Genomic DNA, 18790 nt, shown 5'->3' on the forward strand with positions numbered 1-18790 from the left:
GTGCTTTCCAGTTTCAACTTGACAGAAACACCTTTTAGCATCGTCTCACTTCTTTGTTTCAATATGCCTTTCCTTAAGGACGAGTCTGAGATGCCTTCTGATATCAAGAAGACTCTCGATCCCTTTGCAAAACTTGTCGAGGATCTCAGTGCAGCTTTAGGACCAAGCTCGGGTCTTGACTCTGATGATGTTGACCCAATGGACATTCAGCAATTAATGGAAACATAGGTCTCCGATGAGGAAGATTGGGTCCTTATGATATGAAAGATAGCAGCAGAACGTATACCAGAAACTTGATTGACGAGGGAATTGGAAAAAGCAACCTGGTGGGCCTTCTACAATTTACCAATCTTGAGCTTTTCATGTCCTTTCATTAAATTCTGAATCTCATATTATAATAGCTTATTCTTGTTTGGAGTCCTGTAAAGGAAGTGCGATCCATGACCACACCAATGCGCATGTCCTCGGATCTGAAACTATCTCGAATCACACATGATTTGCTCATTCAAAGTTGAATAGATCCTTAAGAGAACACTTAAAGAAACTCTCTACTCATGGCCAGATGAAGATAAGGTCGCACACGGAGAGCCATCTCCTCCTCAGATCACTCGTGAGACTACGTAACGAAAATCAAGTCACATATGATGCTTGTAACATGAAGTACAGGATACAACAATCCTTCTCCTCATGATAATTGTTCTGGTAGTAATCCGCAGATACTGGTGTTCGTCGACTTAAATGTGCAGAATCAGGCACTGAGTTGGTCTTGTTCTGGCTATTGAATCGGTGTAGGTAAATGTACCGAAAAGTCCAAAATTATATTATATCCCTCCCGGATAAAAGAGCAAGCAATCTACCGACGACCAGGGGAGATCAAGTGTTTATCTATCACAATTTAAATATTCTCACTAGAAACCAATAGGGCTTCCGCTGCCAAAGGGTATGTCCTGATAACAGAAGTGAACCGCAATTTCTCATACATTGCTTAATAGAACATTGGCACCATGCCGGTCAACCTTTCTCTCAACGTTGAGAAAAACCTGTTGAAATGTAATTATTTTCACTTGGCGAGAGGCAAGAAGGTCAAGGTAGGCAGGATTGAAATTCTAGACTGATCCACCTGATGAACATAAAGAGAGACTGACTGACATTTGAGAAGCTTAGACCAAGAAGAAGATATTGCCATTAGAATGTTCGTTACAAATCTGGTCAACCATGTCAGTTTGTCACTCTCGCTGGAATAAAACTCTACAAAATTGGAATACAGCTCATATACCTTGCTAGAGAAATTTTGCTAGAAAACTGAGTAGAGAAAAGAAAATTAACGCCATACCAACTGAGTAGGTAATCCTTTGTCCTCTGCTGAATTCTGAATAGGGATTATATCCTTTCCACGTCACTAGTACCGAAATAAAAACCAGTATCAAAGTAAGGGTATCATCTTGATATGGCATATTGCTGAGAGTGATCTTGGGAGTGAAGACGGTGGAATATAATCACTCTAGATCCTAGGATATATGTCATAGGTTAAAAGAATACCTTGACAAATGATGTTTAGTGTAGGATCAAGAGTGGCACTATATAAGTAGAACCTGCGTATATGATTTCTTGAGAGCGAAATCATTATAGTCTTTTGGCTCAGTGGGATGGACGTGGACGCAGGCACGATCCCTTCACAATATAGGACTTCCAGGCTACTAATGAAACGAGGAACAGCGTTCGGCTTTGATTAATATGAATTTGTGAAAGATAAAAGTATTTGGCTTCCACCGGAAGCCGCGTACGCACCTGAGATACTAGGTATTAGTGCCCTAGGGAATGCTAACTTCCACCAAAGGCTGCGTACGCACCTGAGACGCTAGAAATTATCTAGATTAGAATACTATTTACCTGCTCAAGACTATCGAATACGTGAGGAAAAGTGCCCTTTTAGGCCTTTACTAAGTAGCACTTGACTTATTCGTTTATACGACTCCGATGTCTAGGTTTGTTTTCACAATACATCTTCACAATATATATTCATCTACGAGTATCTCAGAACTGACACAATAGAAATAGCTTGGGCTCCATCGGATATTTAACCCGGACTCAACCAATTTTGCCATTTCCCTACATCGTGAGATCAATCGAACTGTTACCCCAATATCATTCTCGAATACTAATATATTTCTTAGTTTACACTCCTCCAAATGCTACACGACATGGTTTCTCCCTCTTTGGTTAAAGGACTGGCAAGGCCAAGCATATCAAACAAGGACACTTCTTTTCGATTCGTGGCAAACGGCTTGAGTTTGATCTAGTAAATTAGCAAGTGCAAGTCGTGGTTGAGACCTTTTTCCTGAATCTGGATATAATACACAGTACCCTTCTCGCCCTATACTTTGACAACACCACCTCCTCTATTATTAATACCCTCTCACAAATATCCTTACAACCCTTCGTTTTATCAACCTAATGCTAATTTTATGCTCATTTGGCTGATAATTCAAACAGGCAAAGCCGTTGCACTACGAATAGCAGGTTTAGCACAGCTCTACTACCTATCCATTATTGAATTCTGTCATCGTTAGTATTGAATGAAATAATTTTGAACGAGCAGCTTACCCTAGTTAGCATGCTCTCTCATCTCGAAATCTTTGCTCGCAAAATTACTCCAAAGCTTTACTGTAGTAGGCAAAAATTAGAAACGTAATAAATCATGGATGCATTGCTTGATTAACCAGTAATCTCTTAAATCGTATCGTGGCTCCAATCTATAGAGACCTATCCATGAAAAGCTATAAAATAAAATGCAACATCGTATATGCATGAAAGAAATGGATATAAATAAACACTAGGACACATCAAGCTTCCAAGGAAGAAGCCTTGGAACCTAGGAGTCAGTGTTCCTGCAAGTGAAACTGGCATTGGAAGCATCGTTATGAATGGCAGTACCAGAAGCGTAAAGTCCCAATACACAAAGGATCAGACCAATTAGGGCGATGAAACTGTTGAGGCAGAAGAGGGCGATCTTGCGGGGTCCAGCGAACCACTGGCCTTTGTTCAGGTGCAACCAGTAGATACCGCTAAGACCGTAGCTGAACCAACTAGCGAAGAGGGCACTGATCAGACCGTTCAGGTCGCTGAAGACGGGGATGGCCTCGGCAATGATCCAGGCAACGACCCAGCAAGAAACACCAAGTGCGAGCCAGAGACCGATCGAGCGCCAGTTGCTCTGGTGGATGAGACCGGACTTGTGGCCGAGGCGGAAGTAGATGTACTTGAGACCGATGTGGCCGTTGACGACACCGGCACCGATGATGGTGGGAATGGCGATACCGAAGGCAATCTTCTTCATCAGAGGACCGGCGGACTTCAGGGCTGGAGCTTCGACTTCACTACCGACGTAGTAGTAGATGACGATTGAGGCACAAAGGTAGAGGCAGATCTCGAAACCCTGCAGCATGAACAGGGACTTTTTGAAGTCCTGGGGCTTCTCCATCTCAGAGATCAGACCGAAGAAAGCGACGTGAGCGCAGTAGGCGAAGACAATGTTGGAAACGGCTTGGAAGGCAGTGTATAGATCGTTTGAGACTGTGGCGTCAATCACACGGCCTGGGTGGTCCTGCACACCGACGGAGATCATGGTGATCATGACAGCGCTGAAGATACTGATAAAAGAGAAGAACGAGATCCAGGTCATGCCCTTCATAGTACGCGGGAAGGACAGAACGAGGGAGATGATCAAGCCGACGACACTGAAGACGATGGAGCAGGTTGCATGGTCGGTCACGGTGTTCAACATGACGCGGAAGGTCAAGAGATGACTTCCCATGACGAAAATGCAGAAGAGGAATTGACCAATACCGAAGATTTCACGACCAATGGGACCCAGCAGGATCTCACCTGCATCTCCAAGGTTCTGAATGTGGGGATAGCGTTCGCGCATCAATCCAATGTTGTATCCGGTGTATGTGGCAAGAATACCGAGGCCGATGATCAAAATGATACCACTGATCACGAAGGTTAGCAAAGCTAGTCGTACGATGGTTCTTGTCTAATTGCTTCAACTTACGGAACAAGACCCAAAGTAGCCATCGCAGAGGGTAGAGACAGGACACCCAACGAAACAGACTCGCAAATCATCACTATAGAAAAGCCATTAGAAATTGATTCAATCTCATGCTTCAGATTAATCGCAACGTACGCAAACCACATTGCCACCATGTCAAAGTCTTATACTTGATCTCGGCATACTCCTCGTTACCAAAGGCATCGGTGATCTCGCCATGCTTCAAGCCATTTTCCTCTTCCCATGTCGGCTCATTTATTTGCTTGGCGACCTTGTTGTCATTGGAGAGGGGTGCAACGGTCTCCATTATAGCGAAACGATTGAAATATAGATGGGGAGGTCGGTTCTTCTATACTCTCTGATTTTCTTAAAGCTTGAGATCGATGCTGGAGCTAATGATGGTCAGAGGAGTGGAAATCCAAGAGCCTTAATAGGAAGAATATGCAATCAGCACTCTTACAAATTGAATTTCGTTATGAGCCAAATTACTGTGCCCGAAATTGCCCCGTTGGAGACAAATATGGAAATGATGTCCTACATAGATCCACCGAAGATCCACCGAGGCACTATATACGCTAATTTCACTGGCTGATGCTTATACAAGCGGAACCGAGATTCGCGCCCCTGACAAATTTACTTTATCTTATCATCCGACCTCTCTGGGCTAAGTTATGTCTAAGCTTTACGCCCCTGCCCGTGCTAGATAGCGATTTAACCGGAAAAGCATATGTAAAGCGCTGTCAAATCATATGATCCGTTCGATCGAGGCGGCAAAGCCAGGGAAAGAAGGCAAGCATGGGTAATAGACTCCGTTAGGGCTGCTGAATTAGATTTTTTTCCACACGGTCTTTCCATGGTTCGTGCTTTTTGTTTCTTACGGCTTTAAAAAGACGGCCCGTAACCTTCATTCATTTGTCATGGTAATTCATCTATTGGTGGTCTTTTAGTTCATAGATACACCGGAATCCGAGCTTTTTGCCCCCGGGGTTTTCAGGTTTCTTCTAGAAGACGTGGTCCTTGTGGATTCTGGAGTACTATTACGGAGTACTCCGGACATTCCTGGATCCTGTCGAACTGCGCCCTAGATAGAGGATTATGATTTATCATACTCTGTATACTATTATGTGGATAAAACGTTCCTGGTTGGTAGCTGCTAACTGATAACGAAATGAGTAGTCATGGCAACATAGTAGGTTAAACAGCCTGCCATTTTCTTGCTCTCTGCTAGTACACCGGAGAGATCAAAGGTGGAACTCACCGATCTGCTTGCGTGGAGTACCCCAAGCTCCATGGATGCGATTTCCAACCTTCACCTAACAGTCCACGGTTCTATAACCATCCTTGAAATGCAACAATTCTAGCTTAATCGGAACACAAGGAAATTACTCAGGCATTCAATATATCATGGTTTAGTTACTAGATGATGCTAATATAGCAAGTAATGAGGCCACCTAAATTGCATGCTGGTTCAAATCTGCCGGAGGGCCAAAGGAGTACAAGTGTACAAGTGGCGTTTTATAGCCCCAAGCCACTAATGCAGATTTTTCCTCTAAAAAAGAACCCAACCTCAACCTCAACCTACACCTCCATATCCAATTTCAACTTTTATATCCAATTCTCCATTATACCCCATGGTTTTACATAACTTTAGGCACTAAAACCCCAATCCCCAAGTTCCTTTGTCACACCATTATGATCAAATGCGGATTATGGGAGTTAGTGTGAAGTTAGCTTTAATTTTACATAATGAGAAGGATCATACATATACTTGAATCTGCTTTATCATTGGTCCTCGGTAGGACCTTTGTGGGGTCGGGCCTAAAAGGGAATATTGATTTTAAAAATGGAATATTACTAGTTCAATTTTCAAGTCGACATGCAGGTGATGCAAATGCAATGTACATAGCGCAGGTACGCGAAATGATGAGTAATGGGACAAAAAACGATGTGTAAAAAATATGCCAGCAAAAAATCTCAGGTTAGGCTAATTCAGAATTCAGTTCAGTAGATCTTAGTTCAGCAGAAAGTGTGCTGTGGATTGTTTATCCTGGAGGGTGCTTATCTGACTCTAATGATGATGAGAGTCGACGAAATAATTGCTCTGGATGTTCAAATGCCTCGGACTGCCGACGACGAAGCTCCTCGAGTCGGGCCAGGGGGTTCTGTGGATCGCCATAATAAGTACGTTGCTTTGAGCACGTGAGAGAACGCATCGGCTGTGACACCCACCCATTCCTCCTGGCTCGGGACTCCCTTCGCGACGGGCAGTGCACTTGAGCCGGAGGCGTCGTTGTCTGAACTGGAGTGACCCCAGACACGCTGGATAGGCGCCGGGGTCACGGGGAGACTGGGGCGTTCCACTTCCGTAGGGAAGTCAGTGATTTTAGCACTTGGTCTCCTTCCAGCGGATTGGCCTGTAGCAGAGCTAGGATTGGTGAAGGATGAGAATTGGGCGGAGCTGGTCGTGCTGATGCTTTGGTTGGTTGATCCAGATATCACCTGCGTTTTACCACGGCGAGCCTGTTGGATAGATTCCATGTAGCGCTGGATATTCGGATCTTCGTCCCAAGCGTTGGAGTGAGAGTATTCACCCCAAGTTTCTGCGGAAGGCTCATACTGTGTTCTAGTTGATGACCAACTGGCTTTCATGTGCATAAAATCGCTTTCGGGGGATGCAATAGGCGGCTCGGGAGAGGGACTACGTGCGATAGACTGCTCATCGGGAAAGACGCGAGTGGGATTCGGTGCATTGCTTTCCCACGGGAACAGCTGGGTGACCATTTCCGGCTGTGGCTTTTTGGCAGGAACGTTGTAGTACATATTCTTCGGGGCTTCGGGGTACGAAGGAGGAGGCTGGAACAAATTTGTGTCCTCAGACATGACGTATACCTTTTGCTCCAAGCCAATGGCTTCTGGCTTGGAGTTTGTTGGTGGAGGCTCCCTGTGGAACGTCAGTATTTCATTCTTGGACATTTCATTGAGTAAACTTACCGTAAGGCATCCCATTCTGCTTTGGGAGCTTCAAATATCGGCTCTACCTCTGGCTTTGACTCTGGTTCTGATGAAGAAGGCCGTTCCCACTGCTCAGTCCGCTGCTCAGCCCGCTGCTCAGTCACATTATGCGAGGGTACTATGGGTTCAGGGTGGTGCATCTGACTATTAGTAAAATCAAGTTGAGAGTGCGTGTGGTGATGGTGGTCATATGTCTCATGCTTTTTTTCGAAGCTCTGCTGATACACTGGAGGAGGCGCTGAAACAGTAGGTAGTATGAAAGTAGAAACACTTTCTTCACCGCGCACATACTGCGGAACTGCACTCATCACCGGTACTTCCACATTTCTCGCTCCATCTGTCGCAGAGTGGTCATACGAATGGTCATGGTGGTTACGACCTTCATTATGTTCATGATGTTCATGATGTTGCTGGTATTCATGGTGTTGCTGGTATTCATGGCGTTGCTGGTATTCATGGTTTTGTTGGTATTCGTGATGTTGCTGCGCAGTAGCATGATGTGTCGGCGTAAACGCAGATGATTCAAAAGCTGGCAAGTTTCCTTCAGTTTTCATCTCTTCATGAAAGCTCACAGGCTCCTCATGTTCAACATGATAAGGCTGCGGCCAACGCTCATGCTGAGAAACTTCGGATGATTGAGTTTGAGCTGAAGACTGACTTTTCACGTGAAATGATCTATGCTGTGGCGGTAGTGGGACACTTCCTGGGCGTGATGTAGTCACCTAGATAAACAGTTAGCTAAGTCGTTGACGAGAGAAGAAAGAGCAAAAAACTCACAAAAGGAGGTCTATAGTGCTTATCATAAACAGCCCACCACCTGCCCAGCAACTGATTGTACGGCGATTCCGCTGGCTCTATCTGCCTCGGTAGAGTCCACGGTTTCTGCGCGCCAATGAAATGGATGAGGCTGATGGAGCTTTGGAAATGCTTATAGGCAGGGATGTACTGGTAGTTAGCACTCGGTGTACAATTGTACGTAAAGCTAAGCCTATGCCAGTCCTGGAAACGGAAGTGCATGTTCAGTAAGCCCTGATCAGCTCCGTCAAAGCTAATGCCCCGTTCTGCAAGCGCCTTTAAAGCATAATAGTCCTGCATATTAGGTCGGAGAACCATGAGCCCACTGTTGAAGCAATCCGGCCAGCCAACATCTGGCACAGCTGCAAAATTTGCCTCCAGGGAAAGTAGCTCGTCTGGTGCTCGCAAGGCGACAACGTCGCAGTCGATGTAGACGATCCGCTCGAACTGTGTCAGGCGCCAAAGTTCTATCTTAGTGAAGGTTGCAATGAGATCCGGGCGATCCATTAGCCAAAGATTTGCCGGGGTGCTATTCACGAGCGAGTGCACTGGAATCAACTCGTCATAAACGGTCTTGAAAACATAGGTTAGTTTCAGAGTGTGTAATCTTGCGCGCAGAATTCAATACAACATACCCGTAACTCATTGATTGTTTCTGAACGTAGCGTGTCCGGTGTAAAGAGAGCGATCAAATTCGCCGTCGTGCCATTGTCGCGCAATGAATGCGCCAGCACCATAGCACCTAGACATCTCATATTAGAATCTGCATTTCAAGAAAAGGAAAGCCAGATGGACCCACATACCTGGCAAGTAATTGTCGCTTAGAAGAAGCTGTTCCAAAACCCATAATTAGCATTGTTCGTATGTACTTTGATCATAACGATTAGACCAAAGGAGGGGGGTGATGACGAACCGTGCAGTAAACAGCGCTCCGCTCGGAATCCATCGCGCCGACAATTCCGTTAGCATCAACGAAGCAATCAGAAATGAGGATTCACCTCCAAGCGGAACAAGCGAAAAAGTATCGAGCAGGTCCTGATTCTACCACAGAATTGAAATGGACCAAAAAGAAAATCCGTGGACCTGACAGGCGGCTAGCTATGTTTTGACAAGGTACCGTGTTGTGTCCACCTCAATGACAGTTCTGGCTGGCTTCCGGGGTCGACTGGAAAGCTCTAAATAAGGACTGTGGCACCTGGATCAGATGCAGGTGCAAATTGACGAAAAACAATTGCCTCTACTAGCTCTGCATAGTGTCTGGACAGTCGTGCGACTTGCCGTGGCCCTCGGTCGATGTGGCAATCAAGGAAAAGAAAGTGTCAAAGTAGAGAGCTCCCGAGATTTGGTTAACTTCAAGCTTGAGTTTAAAGAATTAAAACCAATGAATCAGAGTGGAGAATGGAAGTTGAAAACGTCAGAAAATAAAAACAAGTTGGAGGGAAAAGGTAAAGGTGGAGATGGATGTTCCCGTCTCCTCCACTTTTTAGAGATCCGAGCTTACGGCTTCTATTTAGCTTCCGGTATTATTCCATACATTCCAAGTATTGAACCTTTTAGACCATTCTTTTGATAACAAATTGTGGCAGATCCATACTTAATCTCCACCAGGGGTTAATCGAAGTGTACAACTAGGGGGTCAAAGAACACTATGGTGATACAAGCTTCCAACAGCTAAAACACACTATTTCTGGTCCAACAGAAACACAACTTCCCTCCCCATTTATCTCCGGACAGTGACCTTCGCGGTCGGGTATGCTACCTGCACAGCAGCTGCAACATCACCCTTTTCGCCTTCAATGGCCCATTGAACCGCCTTTTCAAGAGCCACACGAGACTCAATCTCAATTGGAGTGAAGTGTCCCGAGTCCGGAAGCATGATAATCTGGCTTCCCTGGACCATGAAGTCCGCGAAGCCATCCAGGCAGATTTGGGGGTAAAGCGCCAGATCTTTCTCTCCCCATAGGATAGTTGCGGATGCCTTCAAGCCTCCAGGGACACCTTCGTCAATCAAACCTCCGCCGTTGCTAGTACGTCGCCCACTGCTAGCACTAATGACGTGCAAGTTCGCGATTGTCTCGAGGGATTTCCTCCAGCGCGCAGAAGCTCCATGATGACGGTAGTAGTTGGCGGGTTCCATTATATTAGCAAATTCACCGTCGTATGAGATGGTAGTAGGATATGTCTCTTTCTCGGCAGTCTGGGTCTTGGACTCGGAAAGGGATGGACCCATGGTGCTGGCCATGGAATCGGCCGCATCTTGAGGAGTGAACTCTGCACGTCCATGTGAATTCTTGTGAATTGAACGCATAAAAGAGCCATTTCCTCCAGTTAGGAAGAAACGGACAAGGGGGACAGGCAGTTGCATGACAAAGATGTAGCCAGATAACCCAATTTGGCGAAAGACGGGTCTCAAGGTGCGAATTGCCTGAAGCAACGGAGCGCGAGCATTGAGTGGGGATCTCATAGCAGTCTTAAACATCTTTTGCGCCGACGAGAAAAAGCGGAGAACGTTGGATTTCACAACGCTCAGCTAGGGAATTGATTAGTTCTCATCACTCACCCAGATAGGGGGTTTTGTCAACATACCAAGGGTCCATTGGAAAAGATCCAACGGCTAGCGAGTGCCGGTGCTTCAGATGCAAGTCGCATAGCCAGTACACAACCCCAATCATGAGCAACAATGATGACCTTCTTCTTATTGGATCCAGAGTCATCATCGACGCCATATTGGACCCGAAGAGCGATGATGAGCTCGGTCAATCGCTCCAAAAGATTGGTAGCTGTGTATTTATCGAGTTTTTGCGTGCCTCCGTAACCAGGCATATCAATTGCAACAATAGAAGCAGCATCTTGAAGGGTCGAGGAACCGGCAATGTGACGCCAAACGGCCCAGCTGTCAGGAAACCCATGAATGAAGATAACCACGGGTTTACCAGAGCTCAAAGCTTCGGACGAGTTGGGAGTATGATTGCTAACAAAATGGAACTTGAAACCACTCTGCAAAGTCAAGAAATGGTGAGAGAGGCCGCGATAACTCTTTGATAAATTCCACAGTCGATCTCGAGCTAATATCCATTAGTTACCGGTTTTGATCGGGGCTGGAAGCTTGAATGTTTCGATCGGTAGTAATGGAAATATCCAACAGTGTTGAAATAATACCAAGGTGAAGATAGACTTACCCAGCTGTAGCTGAAGATCTTGCTTCTCAGTATTTTTCTGAAAAAAGATACCATAGCGGATAAATTTGTAGTAATACAGACTCAAAGCAAAGAGGCCGTAAGCAAAGGCCACCGCCTTGATGGCGGTAGTAGTGAGCGATACTACCATTTTCAAGCTAAAAGAAATCCTGGTCGAAACTCGAGCCTAGGAATGGTCAAGAAGGGAAAATTGGATCTAGAGCATATCGAAGCTTCGTGTAAGTGGGGAAGAAAGATGGCGCCACCTTTTAGGCTTCGTAATCAGCCGAGGTACGTATAAATTATCATTAGTAGTTTTCATTAAAGTAGACACTGAAAGTCTGAAGACTTTGTTTGATCCTTTCTGGGGTGTTGTAGGTCTTCAGGCCAATCAATTGTGCACGCTATGCAGCATGTGTAGGTATGCGAAACAATGCATCTGAGTATACCTCGGCAACTGTACCCGTGGACCGTATTGCCCGCATTCTGCAAAAGATAACATTATTGAATCATTTTGATTATATTACTTCTTAATATTTGAGCGGATATAGCAATGCTCAGGCTCCTTATCCCAGAGAACGCCAAATCCATCTTCACTCATGGGCAAGGAGAAAAAGTGCAGATATATGGGAAAAAAAAAAAAAATCAACCAGGTAGGGTATTGACACATGAACATTAAGAAAGTCACATCCAAACACAGGAGAACACAAGGAAATGGCCGTAGTCTCGTCGAGTTCCTGCGCAAGGCTGAATCTCAATTCAGCAGGCAGGAGTGGGTGGGGAATTATGATGATATTTACAATCGGACATAGATTGAGATCATAGCGAGAAGCCAATGTTTTCTCGGTTGTCGTCCACAAGACGACCATATCTGTGAGAAAGAAAAAGAAAAAAAAAAGGTTAACATCCAAACAGAGAGCAGGGGGATTCACAGACTATCACTTACTCGAGAAGTAGACGGAAAAACCAAACCTCCAAATCTTCGTTCCGCAACACTTTTTGGGCCCAATCTTGACCTTGAGCGGCGATCTGGGGAGCTGCCCTTTTGCCATCATCTTCTGATACAAAGTATCGCATGCTCTCAGCGTGTTCGTTACCCTTCAGGCTGAGAGGCGCGTAGTGCACCCACGGCTTAAGCCACTCATCATGCCACTCGCGGAAGATGGCGATTTTGTAGACAAAGCTGTTGCTATGTAGAAAAGCGTAAAATCGTCCACTGAAGGCATTGCCATCTACATCAACCAAAAACTTATGTGCCCACGCATCTTGTTGTCCTGCCGCTCTGGCCACCTCGAAATATTCCTCCTGTGCATGGCAGTCGTCGGGATCACACTGTCCGATAAATGTGAATTTGACATCAAATAAATCCTTAAATTGGTCCTTCTTGACCTCCTGCGAGACCCACGAGCCGTCCTGCTGCTGGACCAGAATCTCGGTTGTACCCAGGGAGTTGACATTGTCAACGAACTGCTGCCGATGTTGGCGACGCCAACCACCTGCTCGAGAGAAGCCACCGGTGGTTGAGCCACGCCAGTACATGCGGTTGGTCTTAGCTTCCCAGTCAAAATCCTTCGCCTTTTCATATGGCACTTTGTCTGCCCAATACCAAGGGCTAGGGTAAACGATATCTTGGAAGCTAGAGATTTTGCTCTGAGAAAATATAGGGAATAGATCGTGAACGATGTCAAATGCATTGGGACGGTCGAAGAATCCGTATGTGGAACGAAGGGAGGGGGTAAAGCATATGTCGGAAAAGGATGTGGTGTTGTATATGAAGCCCAGTTCACCGAGAGCGTATGGTTCAGAATTGTCCGGTTGTTCTTCTTCGAGGGATCGTGCAGGGCTATCGACTGGGCAGGACATGCGGGAGTTGGACCAGGTCGGCTGGTGAGCAAAACGGTTGAAACGCGTCGTGCGCACTTCGTCGATACGATCACCCTTGTTCACATCTGGAGCTCGGGTTGACCAAGCGTTTATCGGACTATCGCGCGTAAAGGAAGCCGGAATTATGCGGTCTGTCGCAATCTGTACAAGGCGCCGAAGATCATCACCAGGGATAACAACCCGTGGCTCGTCATGAAGATTGAACACCAGGTCCATGTCAGGTAGATACCGCACGAAGTTCTCCATCATGCCGACCGTAGCTTCACGCTGCCACCTACCACCATCTCCGCCGCCGTCCGTCAATGTGACTTTCCCATCCCGTATCAGAACACCTATCACTGCATTATCAAAACCTAGTGTCTCCCGAGCACGTGAACGTATGGTTTGTGGCTTCAGGGCCCAGAATGGGAGCAGGGAGTGGTATATCGTGTCAAACTCGTCAATTAGTTGCACCCCCTTAGACTGAGCGAACTTGAACCACTTGTCAAAATTGGGTGGCGGGTGCATCTTGTAGCGACGTTCGTATTCCTGTACGGCCTCGGCCAGGTTTGTGGATTGGCGAGACTGCACATGATCAAAGGACAGTTGTGCATCCTGGATCAAATGCGAGATAGGATGCACCTTCTCCGGGGGTAAAACTTCAGATCCGTATGAAGTTGGGGGTGTCTGATCGGCTCGGGAGGAGGGAGGTTGACGGGTTCAGGGTTGTCTTCGGAACGGAGTAAGATGAGGGATATAGATGCAAGAACAACAATGGCCAGAAGAATAACTAGTCGTTGGGATCGCATTCTGCCATTTGTTGAATGCATGGGAAGAACGAACGGAGACCAAGGTGGGACGAGGGCCTAAGGGGAGGGGATCCATCAACAGAGTCCATCGAGGATCTGGATCTACTTATGCCAAGAAATATTTCTATTGTCCGCGTGGCCTGTTTAGTATTAGTCAACCGATAATCAATTCTCACTTGTTCAACCCTTTAATCTTGATATCTTAACTCTGTAAGTAATCAAACTACAGTCAGTGGCGTCAGCACTTTAAATAACGGAAACCTCCGACATGTCACTTGAATATTGGCGATAATGAAGGCTCACTTAGTACTTGAAGTTTTATTTCAATTTGAGCAGACTGATAATTGATTACATTTATTATTCATGAAATTGATGGACATACCTAGGTACCAAGCTAGTCTAGTACTTGCGAAGTCACTGCCCAAAGTGCAGCGACAACCGTGCTGTTTCCAAGGTTATAATTCATATACATTGGTACCATACTCATCAACACAAAGAATTTCCAATTGGCTATATGACTGGTACTGATCACTGTATATTTTGTACATCAGCAACCTTTTCGAAGACTTTTTATGATAGTCCACTGGAAAGCATATCTATAGGCCCTCAAATCGAACCATAGCTAACGAACACAGGCTATTAAGAACAGACGCCCCCAGAGTCTGGACCATATAAAACCTGGCCTGGTGGACATGGAAGTAAGCAGCAAAACACAAAACAACTACCAACGAAACATGAACGAAATAGAAAGACCGTTTCCGATTCTGCATAGATCCCGCAGCTCGAACTCGAGAATCGCCCTTTTGCGTGACACCACGTGGCCGAGCAAAAAGTAGAAGGGCAATAGCAGCGGATAAAGCGACTAGACCACACTGTACATCGAGGTCCTGAACACGCTTGGCAAGAAGAATTCCAAACTCCGGATGCTCAGATTGCACAAAAAATAGGAGGTAGAGCGTAGCGTGACTAAAAAGCAGAGGCGATATGACCAAACGGCCAAAGAGGCGATGGTACGGGGTCAAAGTTCCCTGTGGAATGGATGTCACGAACGAGAGAACTGATGATGCAGATGGCTTAGAGGTAATGTATGCTGCAGGTGACATGAGAACCTGAAGCGGAATTTGAGAAAGGCCAACATGGCCCAATGCCTTGGTCAAGTGAAGATAGTCTGTAATTTCCATGTGAGTGTATGATATAGCGAAAAAGGCCATATTGTAAGCACTTACCATCTCCGCTGTTCCAGATCGAAAGACTAACTAGCCATAGTAACCAAAGCCCGCATACCAGGTGTTGTCGCCGGGTTTCAAGCCACCCAGGAATGGGCGGACGATCCCACCATGAGATCGGCCTTCGATGTGGTTGAGATGTGCCGCTTGCTTGGGCAATTGCAATATTCCAGCTTTGAATAGCCCGCAGTGCGACTATGACCACAATAACCGACCATTGGGCGTATGAGCCCCTCAGATCAATAAGCTCACGGCGGTGGACTTTCTCTTCCTCGGAGGGAAATACAAAATGGTACGGAAACGAGAATGACATCTTTGTCCCAACACTTATCTGTAAGGTCAGTCGGTGCAGTGTCGAAAAGATAATGCGTTTCGTAGAGGAACTCGATATTACGAGGCAGTGCTAGTTTGATACAAGCATTGAAGAGCCCCTAATGTTATAAGGGAAGCGATGACGTGAATTACCTGCAGAAGGAAATTGAACAGGTGTCGCTGACGTCCACGGGTTTGGAGGCTTACGCCCCGAGTTCTCTAATCCGTTAGCCCGCTGACAAATGAGTTGATTAGACTCCCACTGGTTAATGAGTACACAGTAACTATTATGAGAACATTGCGAGGATTCCGCTATATTTTTTTTTAACAAAAAAAGCCAAAGAATTGATACTATGTGTCTAATTTTATGGGTACTTCACTAGGCATACAGATGAAAGGATGAAAGAAGAGCCTCTACATTAAAAACGCCATTAAGACATCCTGAATCTGGCTAATCCCTAAGCTGACATGATAACCATTCCCAGTGCGATAATAGGATATTCGTGTGATTTAGGCACATGGGAGGGCCTTGCAGAAGAGAGTGGCTCGCAAAAAAAGTCACTCCTCAATCCTTACGGAGAGGTCGACATAACCTCCTCGGGGTTACCTCCAGCAGTCGTAGCAAAGTAGCGGACATCCACGTCATCATCCTCTTGAAGCTTTTCCAAACTTGGCATGATTTTTTGCTGGATCAATTCCTGACTCTTGGGCGAGGGGGTGACTGGTTCTCCCAACTTCTCCACCTCGACCAGGGTCTTGTCCTCTGGCAGGCGGCGCAGGGTATCAATAAGAACGGAATAAGACTTGGCAACATTAAAGCGAATGTTGGGGATCTCATCCGAAACCAATCGCTCCAAAATAGGAAGAAGGGAGCTTTCAATGATATCGAGGGTGACAACGGGAGCAAGGGTCTAAAACGGGATTAGTTTGTCTGTTCCAAAACGTGAGAAAAGAGCATCAGTAGATCTCACCGAAACAGCAAAGCATGTAGTCATGCGGTAGAGGTAGTTGGGGTGTTGTCCCATGGCCATGACCTTGGGAATAATAGACTCCTTGGCCCATTCCACGCCGAAAACTTCAGTCAACTTCTTCAAGTTCTGAGTGGCAGCCTCTCGGATGGAGAAGACGGTGTCGCCCAGCCAGCCCATGCACAGATCACTCAACTGCTCATCGAAGAACTTAACTCCCAACTGGCTAGCCAGAAGGGGAATGTATTCAATGATAGCGAGACGTACACGCCATTGCTTGTCCTCAGCCAATTGAACAATGGCAGGGAGGAGAGATTGAGAGAGAAGCTCAATACCAATAACTGTGAATAAATTAGATAGGCGATCAAGCAATGACAGGAAGGGCAACACAAACCTTTGTTAACCTGCTCAAGCTTTGAGATGATGTGAAGACGAACGTCAGGGAACTCATCTTTAAGCATAGAAAGGAACATGGGAAGGAGATGAGCAATGGTCCTAAGGGGATATTAGCAGTGAAATATAGGTACATGAACGGAGCCGATCATACTCGTCCTTTCCAAGGATTGGCGCAAGACCACTGATCTGGGTGCCTAGAGCCGCCCGGACATGCTGAGATTGATCGGAGACAAGGTCCTCAACGCTAGTCATAATCTCATTGAGGAGAGTATCGCGATCAATCAAACCGCAGAAGCCTGTCCGTAAATGTTAATCCCTAATCCGAAGTTTGTTGAAAAGGGGAAGAGAAGAGACAAACCAGGAATTTGACCAGCAATTGCAGTGCGAACCTCAGCCTCCTGGTCCTTCAACAGCTTCACAAAGGCGGGCACCATATCGCGGGTAACAACCTCCTCGTGAACGGCTTTGGCGATCTGTGGTAGATGTTAGTGCTTCTCTGAACACCAATATTTCGTAGTCGGCGCGAACCTTTTCATATCTATCGGCAACCATGTATCGTACCCTCCAGCTCTTGTCTTCGAAGAGGTTGCGAAGAGATGTCAACAAAACACCGTGGCTGGGCTGCTGCTCCTTGGGGATTTCCTCGGCGATAGAGGTGAGAATATCAACCGTCAGCAGGCGCACGCTGTCCTGATCGTCACTGGCCAGATATTGAAAGAGGGGAATCATTTCTTCAATAATGACGGGGGTCTGCATCTCCTGGACAAACTTTGCCAAGTTGTTTGCGGCTTGTCGCCGGACCATGGGGGTCTCATCGTGTACCAGAGCCCCAAAGTGTTGTCTGAGACTCTGTTGGGTTGTCGCGGTGGCTTTTCGGTATGGGGAACTGTAGAGAGCAGTTGCGGAGACCTTGGAGGTGAACCAGTCGGCTTTCGAGAGGTGTAGGACCAGGGGAACGAAGTGTTCTTCAACCTGCTTCTCTGACAACTGCTCGCAAACCTTGTTGAGGGATTCGACAGCCTGATGAATACAGATAAGCGATACATCCTGCAGGTTCAAATATGCGACGCCGACTCACTTTCTCGCGAACCAGAGGCTCCTCGATGGCTGCCAAATTCTCCAACGGGGAGAGAAGCACGTGCGCATGTTCCGGACCTCCGACGTATTCTGTGAAGTTGCCCAATTCTTCGCTGAGGGCAGTCAAAACCTCATCTTCGTCCTCTACCGAGTCTATCGAAATGATTTGTTAGGCGCATCGCGATAATAGGAGAATGTATGGAGTCCACGCACCATCAAGGAACGGGATGAGTTCGTCACGGGTTCGCTCAGGACCTAAGGCAAGGGCGATAGTGGATAGACGACGAATGGCATTGAGTCTGAGGAGGACATCATCGTGCTATGAAGTTGGGCGGTGAGCTTCGGCCAGCAAAACATCCCCATCTGCTAGCTGGTAGAGGGGGAGGGGGTCGGAATATTGTTGGTACCTTCAGTTCATCAATAAGAACCGCGATGGGGTAAAGCTCATCGTTCTCATTTTGGCCATCCATCTTGGACGATGTGTTTTTGTGTATTTGAAAACGAGTCTGGGAGATAAGATGGCAGATCCCAGTCCCGGAGTGGAAGGGTTGATATGCGGTTTCGTGGAAGCACCCGATGACGAGATGTATAAAAGGGAATAAAAGGAGAAGCTAAGCTTTCGTGAATCAGTTATTACTGCAACGGGTAATCCCGTAGAAAGTCAGTTTTGCGCGATGGGAAGTTGAAAGGTGGAAGGGGGGTTGGAGTTGGAGCGATCTGCCGGAGCGAGGTTTCGTGGGGGTTTGGGCCGCCGGCCACCTTTGGAACAGGCATAACAGAAAAGCATACCTTGTGGGGCAATTGAAGGAATCGGCGCCCGAAAATTAAGAATGAGCAGAGTCAGTAGATGATTAGAACCAACTGTTGTAGTCGATGCAAAATATTTGTTATGGTTGTTCAATCAATAGTAGCAACATGGAGCAATTCCATTGTGAACGAACGCTGCGGCTGGTGTTTACATTACATACGACTTACGTCATCCAGAGTCGCGCCCTTTGAGTGGTGTTATGACCATACCAATACCAAATCGTCACAATAGAGGGGAACATAGTGGCGGTGTGAGTGTGGCTGGTGGGCAGAATTTCTGAAAGTCCCGATCGGAAGA

The 18790-nt window shown here is 46.4% G+C and overlaps 8 protein-coding genes across 8 annotated transcripts; 2 read left to right on the top strand and 6 right to left on the bottom strand.

Annotated features, from left to right (window-relative positions):
* Positions 1-63: 63 nt before the first annotated feature.
* On the top strand, positions 64-228 carry N7495_005840 (cysteine dioxygenase; the record flags this gene model as incomplete). Its single annotated transcript, XM_057208491.1, has 1 exon — positions 64-228. One exon carries the CDS (start codon positions 64-66, stop codon positions 226-228), a length of 165 nt encoding a protein of 54 aa, XP_057062265.1.
* Positions 229-260: 32 nt separating this feature from the next.
* Positions 261-2289, top strand: N7495_005841 (Cysteine dioxygenase; the record flags this gene model as incomplete). Its single annotated transcript, XM_057208492.1, has 4 exons — positions 261-326; positions 402-510; positions 542-620; positions 2175-2289. 4 exons carry the CDS (start codon positions 261-263, stop codon positions 2287-2289), a joined length of 369 nt encoding a protein of 122 aa, XP_057062266.1.
* A 583-nt stretch (positions 2290-2872) lies between these two features.
* On the bottom strand, positions 2873-4358 carry N7495_005842 (neutral amino acid permease; the record flags this gene model as incomplete). Its single annotated transcript, XM_057208493.1, has 3 exons — positions 2873-3992; positions 4055-4127; positions 4187-4358. 3 exons carry the CDS (start codon positions 4356-4358, stop codon positions 2873-2875), a joined length of 1365 nt encoding a protein of 454 aa, XP_057062267.1.
* Positions 4359-6160: 1802 nt separating this feature from the next.
* On the bottom strand, positions 6161-8804 carry N7495_005843 (uncharacterized protein; the record flags this gene model as incomplete). Its single annotated transcript, XM_057208494.1, has 6 exons — positions 6161-6992; positions 7043-7785; positions 7841-8431; positions 8494-8600; positions 8662-8689; positions 8772-8804. 6 exons carry the CDS (start codon positions 8802-8804, stop codon positions 6161-6163), a joined length of 2334 nt encoding a protein of 777 aa, XP_057062268.1.
* A 774-nt stretch (positions 8805-9578) lies between these two features.
* N7495_005844 (alpha/beta fold hydrolase) lies at positions 9579-11185 on the bottom strand (the record flags this gene model as incomplete). The annotated part of the gene is made up of 3 exons (XM_057208495.1): positions 9579-10388; positions 10445-10923; positions 11038-11185. The coding sequence occupies 3 exons, from the start codon at positions 11183-11185 to the stop codon at positions 9579-9581; spliced, it is 1437 nt and encodes a 478-aa protein (XP_057062269.1).
* Positions 11186-11853: 668 nt separating this feature from the next.
* N7495_005845 (putative capsule-associated protein CAP1) lies at positions 11854-13706 on the bottom strand (the record flags this gene model as incomplete). Its single annotated transcript, XM_057208496.1, has 3 exons — positions 11854-11905; positions 11981-13584; positions 13614-13706. The coding sequence occupies 3 exons, from the start codon at positions 13704-13706 to the stop codon at positions 11854-11856; spliced, it is 1749 nt and encodes a 582-aa protein (XP_057062270.1).
* A 596-nt stretch (positions 13707-14302) lies between these two features.
* On the bottom strand, positions 14303-15245 carry N7495_005846 (uncharacterized protein; the record flags this gene model as incomplete). Its single annotated transcript, XM_057208497.1, has 2 exons — positions 14303-14874; positions 14933-15245. The coding sequence occupies 2 exons, from the start codon at positions 15243-15245 to the stop codon at positions 14303-14305; spliced, it is 885 nt and encodes a 294-aa protein (XP_057062271.1).
* Positions 15246-15816: 571 nt separating this feature from the next.
* On the bottom strand, positions 15817-18155 carry N7495_005847 (protein phosphatase 2A structural subunit TPD3; the record flags this gene model as incomplete). The annotated part of the gene is made up of 9 exons (XM_057208498.1): positions 15817-16155; positions 16216-16553; positions 16607-16707; positions 16760-16904; positions 16967-17081; positions 17137-17628; positions 17687-17838; positions 17899-18004; positions 18093-18155. 9 exons carry the CDS (start codon positions 18153-18155, stop codon positions 15817-15819), a joined length of 1851 nt encoding a protein of 616 aa, XP_057062272.1.
* Between the last annotated feature and the right edge of the window lie 635 nt (positions 18156-18790).

This window comes from Penicillium taxi (genome assembly GCF_028828555.1).
Source record: "Penicillium taxi strain IBT 34144 chromosome Unknown utg000004l_segment0_segment0, whole genome shotgun sequence".
Classification (NCBI taxonomy): Eukaryota; Fungi; Ascomycota; class Eurotiomycetes; order Eurotiales; family Aspergillaceae; genus Penicillium; species Penicillium taxi.